The 9,422-nt window shown below is 38.3% G+C and overlaps 2 protein-coding genes across 4 annotated transcripts in view; one reads left to right on the forward strand and one right to left on the reverse strand.

Moving 5' to 3' along the window:
• The window catches only part of LOC107742128 (poly(U)-binding-splicing factor PUF60-B), a 15,935-nt gene extending 11,426 nt beyond the window's left edge, over positions 1–4,509 (reverse strand). For 2 of the 3 annotated variants that reach the window (XM_016555023.1, XM_016555021.1), the window contains exons 1-4: positions 4,179–4,278; positions 2,484–2,566; positions 2,169–2,264; positions 708–797 (exon numbers count right to left, since the gene is read on the reverse strand). In XM_016555023.1, coding sequence (XP_016410509.1) covers positions 708–797; positions 2,169–2,249 — 171 coding nt within the window. In that variant the 5' untranslated portion in view covers positions 2,250–2,264; positions 2,484–2,566; positions 4,179–4,278. Of the gene's footprint in view, positions 1–707; positions 798–2,168; positions 2,265–2,483; positions 2,567–4,178; positions 4,279–4,444 lie in introns of those variants that run through there. The other variant, XM_016555022.1, reaches the window with a different exon arrangement.
• An 830-nt stretch (positions 4,510–5,339) lies between these two features.
• On the forward strand, positions 5,340–8,598 carry LOC107742154 (zinc finger protein 501-like). The gene is made up of 3 exons (XM_016555049.1): positions 5,340–5,818; positions 5,925–6,080; positions 7,019–8,598. Exons 1-3 carry the CDS (start codon positions 5,758–5,760, stop codon positions 8,257–8,259), a joined length of 1,458 nt encoding a protein of 485 aa, XP_016410535.1. The 5' UTR covers positions 5,340–5,757; the 3' UTR covers positions 8,260–8,598.
• The last annotated feature ends 824 nt before the right edge of the window (positions 8,599–9,422 follow it).

Here is a 9,422-nt window from a genome sequence, read left to right on the forward strand (position 1 = left end):
AAGAGGAAGAAGACTCATCAGCCGCCGGCTGTCGAGGCTCAGGACAGTTCAGACAATGCGGTGAAAATCAGAGTTAAAAAACTATATAAATACTGTTCAGTTTCTTGCACAGACCGATCATTTCGTGTCTTTACACATCAGTGTATCGTCACGAGCTGCAGGGTTTAATTTGGTTTTGTTTGTGTATGTTTTTTTTTTACTCTCAAAGCCGTGATTCCCATCCACTTCCATTATATGACTGACAGACTGCAACGGTTTGAGTTAAAAATCTTCGTTTGTGTTCTACTGAAGAAACAAAGTCACCTACATCTTGGATGCCCTGGGGGTAAGCAGATAAACATCACATTTTCATTTTTGGGTGAACTATCCCTTTAAGGCTCACAGATTGTCCTTATAGATATCACATTGTTTAAAAAGACAGATCATTTAAAATTTCCTGAATTTTCTTGAATCTCTAATGTATAATTAAAAGACTATCACCCAATATTAAGAGAAATAATATGCAAGTCTGAAAGATCAGTTCCTTTTTTGCAGACTTGCTTCTGTCAATTTAGCATTATAAATCATACACCTTCGTAGTTTCAGTAAAACTACTGGTTTGACAATCAAATGTTTCAATTCTGTAAATTCTCTCAAATAAGAAAACAACATTTACATTGTAACACATTTAAAGCATTCTGCATAATCAGATCATAATATTGGCTCACCTGTAAGTTTGTGAGCTGCTGCTGCTGGTGGGCGATGGTCTGTTTCACTAAAGCACTCTTGATGCTCTGTTCCATGGCATACTTCTTAGCCTAAAAGAGAGAGAGGCAGGCTATTAACACAGGCTATTTAGTTTATATCAATATAAGGTCACTATTTTACCCAGTATTCATGTGCTACATATTTGAGTAATAAGCACTCAAATATGTAGCACATGAATTATGTCATTAATTAAAATTGACATTGTAATAAGCACTCAAATATGTAGCACATGAATTGTCATTAATTAAAATTCTGTCATTAATTGCTCTCTCATGTCATTCCAAACCCGTAAGACCGCAGTTCATCTTCGGAACACAAATTAAGATGTTTTTGATGCATTCTGAGAGCTCTCTGACCCTCCCATAGACAGCAAGGGTCCTTAAACGATCAACATCCACAAACGTAGTAAGGAGATCTGTAAAATAATCCATGTGACATCAGGGGTCCAACCGTAATATTATGAAGCTACGAGAATACTTTTTGTGCGCAAAAGAAAAAAAAATAACGACTTTATTCAACAATTCGTCTCCTCCGCGTCACCCTGGTGCCATTTTGGAGAGTATCCACTGAATGCAAACAGCATATGTTGTTCTGTGTCAGTTGCGCCACGCAGATACATTTTCTACGTTGTTTGTGCTTTGATTTGAACTAAAACAACGTATCCGTGTGGTCAGGCTGACACAGAACAAAATACGCTCTTTGCGTTCAGTGGATACTCTTCAAAATGGTGTTAGGGTGACGCGGAGGAGACGAATTGTTGAATAAAGTCGTTTTTTTTTTTTCTTTTGCGCACAAAAAGTATTCTCGTAGCTTCATAATATTATGGTTGAACCCCTGATGTCACATGGATTATTTTACCGATGTCCTTGCTACGTTTCTGGACGTTGATCGTCAAGGACCCTTGCTGTCTATGGGAGGGTCAGAGAGCTCTCAGATTCCATCAAAAATATCTTAATTTGTGTTCCGAAGATGAACGGAGGTCTTACGGTTTTGGAATGACATGAGAGAGTAATTAATGACAGAATTTAAATTTTTGGGTGAACTAACCCTTTAATTCGCCATAATGGATTGTTGCTTGTTGGGAGGAATTTTCTTCTAACAGTCTAACAGAGACTGGTTGCTGGTCAAGTCTTCAAAATAAAAGAAATCTCCCAAAAAAAAAAAAAAAAAAAAAAAAAAAAAAGGAAGAAGCTCCAATCTGTCTTATGGAAAAGCATCCTGTGGCCTTGACTCTTTTAATTAAGAATCTATTTTAAGATGGAGCACACATGCTCTTGACACACTGGAGCAGGTGACACAGGTTGGAGTTCGGCCTGTGGCCTGTACTGATCCCATTCCCCCTCTCTCTCCACTACTTTCCCTCTGATGTCTCTAACAAAGATATGAAAGTCTAAAAATAAGGTAAAAAAATCTATTATTACCTTTTGTAGCGCCTCCTGTTGCTCTGGAGTAAGAGGCGGTAATACAAGCTTTGCACCTGTGCCTTGTCCATTCTCCATCATCAGACCTTTGCCTCACTGAAAAATCAATTCAATGGACATGGAATTAAAAAAGACAGTACATATTCAAGTATTTCCAGAGCATATATTCCATCAACTCAGTATCCACACATCTGAATTTATGACTTCTTCAATCTATAGCTTGCCCAAAATAGACACCGCAAGAATATATATATATATATATATCAAAACCAAACATATGTAAATTACACACCAAGGAAAGATTCTGCAGCTTACCTATGAGGCGAACCGTATTACGTCAACCAGGATTGTGAAGCCGTGGAGACTTGCTGGCAATGCACTCACAATTTTACAATGATCTGTGGTTCATGGAAATGCACACAGCATAATAATTTAAAATCACTGTCCTAGTGCAATGACAAGAAGCTATGGATAGCTGACTTAGGCCCAATCCCAATTCTATTTTATCAGAATCAGAATGAGCTTTTTATACCCCTTCCCCTGGTCCCTCATCATACGTCAATACACACACACCTATGCTGGTGTGAATTAGAGCCTTTAATTATCGTTAATGCGCTTCTTACTGACACACACATACACACACATATCAGAGATCGCGCAGCTCACACATCCAGGAGCAAAGAAACTTGTCAACGCTGCCCCACGACTTTTATTAATAATAGTTTAAATACTGAATCGCCACATTATATTTTCCAGCAACAAGAGGATAAAATCGCTGTTTTTGAATTTCTCAGCCGGTTTACGCCGAGATATTTCATACCCCTTCGTTTGAAGTGTGGTCCCGAAAAATCTTAATTTGAAGGGCTGTCTGGCCCTTCCCCTACCCCACCCCTCCAACCAAAAGACAATCGAGACACTCCTAACGTTACCCCCTCACGTGAACGCGCGAAACGGAGGGGTAGGGGAAAGGGGAAGGGCTAAGGGGTAGAATTGGGATTGGGCCTACTTTCTTCCATGAAACACAAAAGGGTAAAGGCAGAATGACAGCCTCAGTCACCATTGACTTTCACCCAATTCATCTCCTTTTGTGTTCCCAAGGAGAAAGTCAGTCACACAGATTTGTAAAAACAAAACAAAACAGCAAAAAATTTAAATAAAAAATAAGTAACGATAGAATTTTAAGGGGAACTACGCCTTTAAGCAAGTGCTGGTCATTATCATATCTCCAGTATCAGTAGCCTACATTGTCTTTCCTGACAGTAGCATGGTGCTAAAATACTGTACGCTCTTCGTGTTCTTTCTACTAGATTATTTCCTAACTCTATTTCCCTAAATCTAACTTTCTACTAGATTATTTCCTCTGCAAGATGCAAACTGGTCCAATCAGAATAAATCATGAACCTGATTCACAAGCCAATAGTATTCATACTGAAAAATGTGTTCACTTAAAAACCTTACAAAAAAACACTGCATAACCGAACAACTCGTAGGAACCTACATTTGCGTTTTGGCTTTTCTGCCATTCTTGGCTTAGCGTACGCACACTATCATCACTAAATTGAACTGAGAATTTTAGCATCTTCAAACTAGCTGTATATCAACAAAGAGGTTAAAGACACGCAGTGGCGCGCTTGTGCTGGCACGTTACATCAGCAGCGGTGCTAACGTTAGCTGACTTACAGCTGCTAAATACAGTGCTTTAGGCAAACAGGTACAGGATTCATGGCCTTACTATCTACATGCGTCTCAAACAAGCTGTAGCCGTTTTGTAATATTAGGTAAATCCTACATAACCCAGAAAACACACAGCAATATGCTGCTAACGTTAGCCTGGTTAGCAATGAACAGAAGCTAACGAGCTTTCATGCAGGCCTCGTGTATACACGACTTGAGATATATTGAAACGGTAAAAAGTTTATTTTGACTAAATTCACCCAGTGTTAACTATAACCATGGAGATGTTAAATATATGTCTATATTGAAGTAAACGTGTTAGGTAATCATCATTACCGCAGTGTTCCGCGTTACCGCCATGTAGTGATCCACATTGAGGACTCTGCAACACCACAGAACCACAGCAGAGCCTGGAGCGGCGCGCGGCTTCCGCTGCACGACTCTGGTCACGTGATCTAGAACAGCAGGTAGCACGGATGTCAGCGTCGCTGGATCGTGCCGAATACTAGGAATGTATTGTTTAGGCTTATCACCTTTGAAAAACGTTTTTACTTTTGAAATATTTGCGTATTTATTTGTACGTGTTAGGTAATCATCATTACCGCAGTGTTCCGCGTTACCGCCATATAGTGATCCACATTGAGGACTCTGCAACACCACAGAACCACAGCAGAGCCTGGAGCGGCGCGCGGCTTCCGGGGTACGACTCTGGTCACGTGATCTAGAACAGCAGGTAGCACGGATGTCAGCGTCGCTGGATCGTGCCGAATACTAGGAATGTATTGTTTAGGCTTATCACCTTTGAAAAACGTTTTTACTTTTGAAATATTTGCGTATTTATTTGTTTGTTTATGTGGAAAATGTGATTCTCGTACAAGAAAGACTGGTATTTGAGCCATGACACGCCCCCTGCAGGCTTTATATCTCAAACCAGCAGAACTCACTTCAGCTGCCTTTCCAGTTTTGTAAAAATCACAGAGAATTTCAAAGAAACATCTTCTTCTCTGGTGCAATAGCAATCGTTTTCTTATTTAAGCATACTGCCTCCACCAGTCTGAGCTCAAAATGAGAATGAATTTAGAGACATAGGCTATATTGCACCGTCAAAGGTGTTCTGGTCACCCTTCTAGTTTTAAGAGACGTTTTTCTGGATTACTGTAAGATCAAATATTTGGTACAGTTTTTATAATGTACGTTTAGTTACATTCAGATAACACTGACACATAGGTATGTACACACAGCTATTAAAGTAAATATAAGCAAGAACAGAGACAGGAGCTAGAGGCTTTGCATTGTTATATGTACTGTAGATGTTGAGATCCAGAATCAGATGGCGTATAAAACACTGTCGTGGTGCATTATCGGATTGATAGACAATACCAGTATTTATTTATTTATTTAAAAATATCGTAAAAGCATAGTTTTTAGGTGAAATCCTGGCAGAAATGTCCTGTATCTTAGTCGCCTCGCTACCTTAACTGTATAGGTCAACGGTAAACCAGCAGGTTTACGAGAACCCACAGAAACAATACTCGTAATGCGGAAGTAGGAAGTAAATGTACAAAACAATTACACCTTTAGGACTACTATGACAACTGGACCTTTGTGTACTTCGTGTCCGTTCACTTTTGGTTTTAACGCCATAAATTATTATTGACGTAGTTAGACGTGGGGCGACTAAAACGCTTAAAGTGGTAAATGTCATGCTACTGTACTCTCTGGGCACTAACAGTTTCACCTGTAATAAGTCCTGAATTTGTGCTTTAAGCCAACAAATGCACTGTGCTTAAAATGTAAGGCTACTGTAAGAGACCGGTGGATTTTCGAGACTTTGCGGTCCGTAGGAGAATACGCACCTGTTTCAGACACAGTTTAATGTGATTTACTACTTGACGGACCGACACTAATACCTGGCATGGATGTCCTTCTGGCTGCGATTGAGATACTGACGGACCCATCTGGATATCAAGAGCACTGTGAGCAATTCAGCCTGTCCCCGATTATTATGAAATCACATGATCATTTGATTATACGTGTAAATGCAATATGTTTGTACCATAATCTAATTATTATATTGTATAGTGATTAAGACGAATGAAGAGAAGCCAGATCCAAGCCCACCATCTTGTGATCACCACAGTGTTTTCGGCATTTGTGTGGATTTAAAAAAAGAGGATGGTGTTAAGGATGAGGAAGCCTCTGACATGTGTCCAGCCAACCAAGATTCAACCAAACAAGGTAAAATTGCAAACTAATAAATCTGTGCTCACATAGAGACCACGTTGGTGAATGAATTCACATTTAGTTTGGCTAGCCACAATAAATATGTGCAGTGGATCAACTTGGATGTGGACTTCAGAGATTATACATTATAATACATAATTATATATCTAAAAAGTGTACAAATTGTACAGACCCCAAACTTTTGATCTGTACTGTATATTGATAACAATAGTTTATTAATAATAATAATAAATAAATATTTAAATAAATGAACTCAAGTCAGTGGTTCTGCTTCAGGATTTAGATTTTCAAGTGACAACCCAAAATCAAAATTAGACTATTTGTCCTACAAAAGTAAAATGTCAAAAAACTAATATATTACTAACCAACTAACTAAATAATAAAATGTATTAACAAACTGCATAAACAAAATACTTAATGATTAACATGACCATAGCTGAACAGGATTTTTTTTTGTACAACCATTTTTGTTAAATCATAAACAACAACAGAAGAGTGATTTACTGACCCAGTGGGCTAAATATTCTGTTAGTATTAGCCATATTATCATGTGAAAGATTGGTTTTAACAAAAATGACATAAAGTTCGATTGGACACACAGTCTTTGATGTCAGCAAGAAAAATATGCTGTCTGTGACCATATCAGACCTGCAGACATTTTAGAACAACTGATCTAAGGTTGTTAATCAGTTGCTAATTTATGTCAGTGATAAATGGTTAATGCATCCTTGTTAAATTAAAGTAACAATTTCTTTTAAAAAAAATTTTACTAACCCCAAACTTATGTATTTTAAAAGGGAGTGGACTGCCTTCTTTTAAGCGATTTGTTGTCAAGTCCAATTCTATTTTAAAATCAATTGTAAAATGTTGTATTGTTCAGATTACACTCACTGCGTGCTATATGTCCAATGTCTTTCTTTTTTTCTTTTCAGAAACTGGTAAACGGAAAAGGAGTTGCTCAAGAAAGAGCACAAATACAGGAGTCCACTCTAACAAATCAAATCACCATTGCTTTAAATGCGGACAAAGCTTCAAAACGTCAGTTCACTTTAAAAGACATAAACTAGTTCATTCAGGAGAGAGGCCTCATGGTTGTCCTGAATGCGGCAAGAGGTTCATTACGTCCTCTGAACTAAAAGTACACCTGCGTGTTCACTCAGGAGAAAAACCCTACCACTGCTCTGAATGTGGAAAGAGCTTTGCTCAGTCAGGGTCATTTTCTAATCACCGCAGGCTTCATAGAAATGAAAAACGCCATCACTGCCCTGAGTGTAACAAGGGTTTCCAGCAACGTATAGATCTACGAATTCACCAAAGGATTCATACGGGGGAGAAGCCATACCTGTGCTCACAATGCTTGAAGGCGTTTACTACATCCGGAGCGTTACGAGTTCATCTACGAACCCACACTGGTGAAAAACCTTACGAGTGCAAAGACTGCGGGAAGACGTTCTGCCAGCTAGGCGGACTTAAAGTTCACAGACGTGTTCATTCAGGAGAGAGGCCTTACATGTGCTCGGTGTGCGAGAAGCGCTTCAAGGGACATGCCAATTTGATCACACACAAGCGCATTCACACAGGAGAAAAGCCTTATCGATGCACCGTATGCAACAAGACGTTCACCGACAGAAGGAGACTAAAAGAGCACCAGCCACCTCAGTCAGTAGAGAAACCGTTTCGCTGCGGCTTGTGTAGTGAAGCTTTCGGCGCTTTCTGTCAACTTAAAGAACACCAGCAGTGTCACAAAGGAGAGAAGCACCATCGCTGTACTGAGTGCGGAAAGGCCTTCACGCATTTATATTTACTGAGGAGTCACCAGCGCGCACACTCGGATGAGAGGCCATATTCCTGCACTGAATGTGGAAAGTGCTTCCGCCGGTCGTTTGACCTGAAAATGCACCTGAACACTCACAGTGAAGCACGACCTCATCTTTGCTCTGAGTGTGGAAAGAGCTTCCGTAGGGCTGCAGAGCTTAGGATACATCTGAGAGTACATTCGGGAGAAAAGCCTTATCCCTGCTCCGTCTGCGGCATGGGCTTCAAACAGACATCACAACTCAAAGTGCATGAGCGCACTCACACAGGAGAGAGGCCATTCCCCTGCCCGGACTGTGGGAAGACCTTCAAAGACAAGAGAAGCCTGCTAACACACCAGAGAGTGCACCATAAATAAAGAAATTCTTCTATTATTATAATATACAGTACATTTGGAATATACAGTATATTATTGAGTGTTGAAATCACTTTGGTAACAGCAAGGAAATTTTAACATGCTGATCACATTACAGTATGCTCTATGCTACTCTGTAGGTTGTAAGACTCTATTGGGTAAATGCAAATTACTGAAGATTTTATTCTTGCTTGTGTCTTAAACTGTCCACTCAAAGACGTTTTTGGGAGTATGTTCAGGAATATCATATATCTTATTCATTATTTATACATCTAGGGGTATTCAGCAAGAAATGAGCTGTCTGACCTTTCTTTGAAGAGAAATTGCTTATGGATTTTCAGGGTTTTTATGCAGGTGGGACTAATTTGTACCGTTCATGAAAACAGTGAAGTATTTGAATTTAATATAAATGAATGATTTCTATTTATCTGATATATAATTTATTATATATATTAAATCATGCTGAAATTAAACTAAAGACTTTATTTTACATTTTCATACATGTAAAGAATTTTTTTACATGTATTATAGAACAGTTTTTTTTTGTCTTAATCACTTATCTTTACATAAATAAATTCCCTCTCTTTTATAAATGTGAAAGATACTTTTTTACTGAACAGACCTACAAGGAAGGACAGGTATTTAAAACATGACAAGCTTAGGCTTCAAAATTCAAGGGGAAAACAAAAACATTATGACAAATAGAGCAGCTTCATGTATAACACTGATATTAATATTTATCTCATGTGTACATAAGCATATTTTTCAAAAATATTAGTAAGAAAAACAGCAGATTGACATTACATAGATGCATGTTCGCTTTTTCTGTTTCACATGTTTATAAATACAATCTGTAAGAAAATAAAAACAGAAGTGTTTTTATATTTTTTAATTGATGTGTGCCATCAAAAGATTTTGCTGACCTTAATGTATTCATTCATGATATTTCGTTGGGCAAGCATAAACAACCACATAAAACTAATCAACAGCTATTCACATGTTTCAATGCCACAGAGGAACCATTTTGGGTTCCTCAAAGAAGTTAACTATTCTTAAGCAGTGAACAGTTCTTAAAAGAACCTCTTTTTTTTAGTGTGAAGAACATTTTAATAATCTAAAGAACATTTTTCCATTATAAAGAACGTTTTGAGCAATAAAGTTCTATG

The sequence above is a fragment of the Sinocyclocheilus rhinocerous genome, unplaced genomic scaffold (genome assembly GCF_001515625.1).
Source record: "Sinocyclocheilus rhinocerous isolate Xijiao unplaced genomic scaffold, SAMN03320098_v1.1 scaffold256, whole genome shotgun sequence".
In the NCBI taxonomy this organism is placed as follows: Eukaryota; Metazoa; Chordata; class Actinopteri; order Cypriniformes; family Cyprinidae; genus Sinocyclocheilus; species Sinocyclocheilus rhinocerous.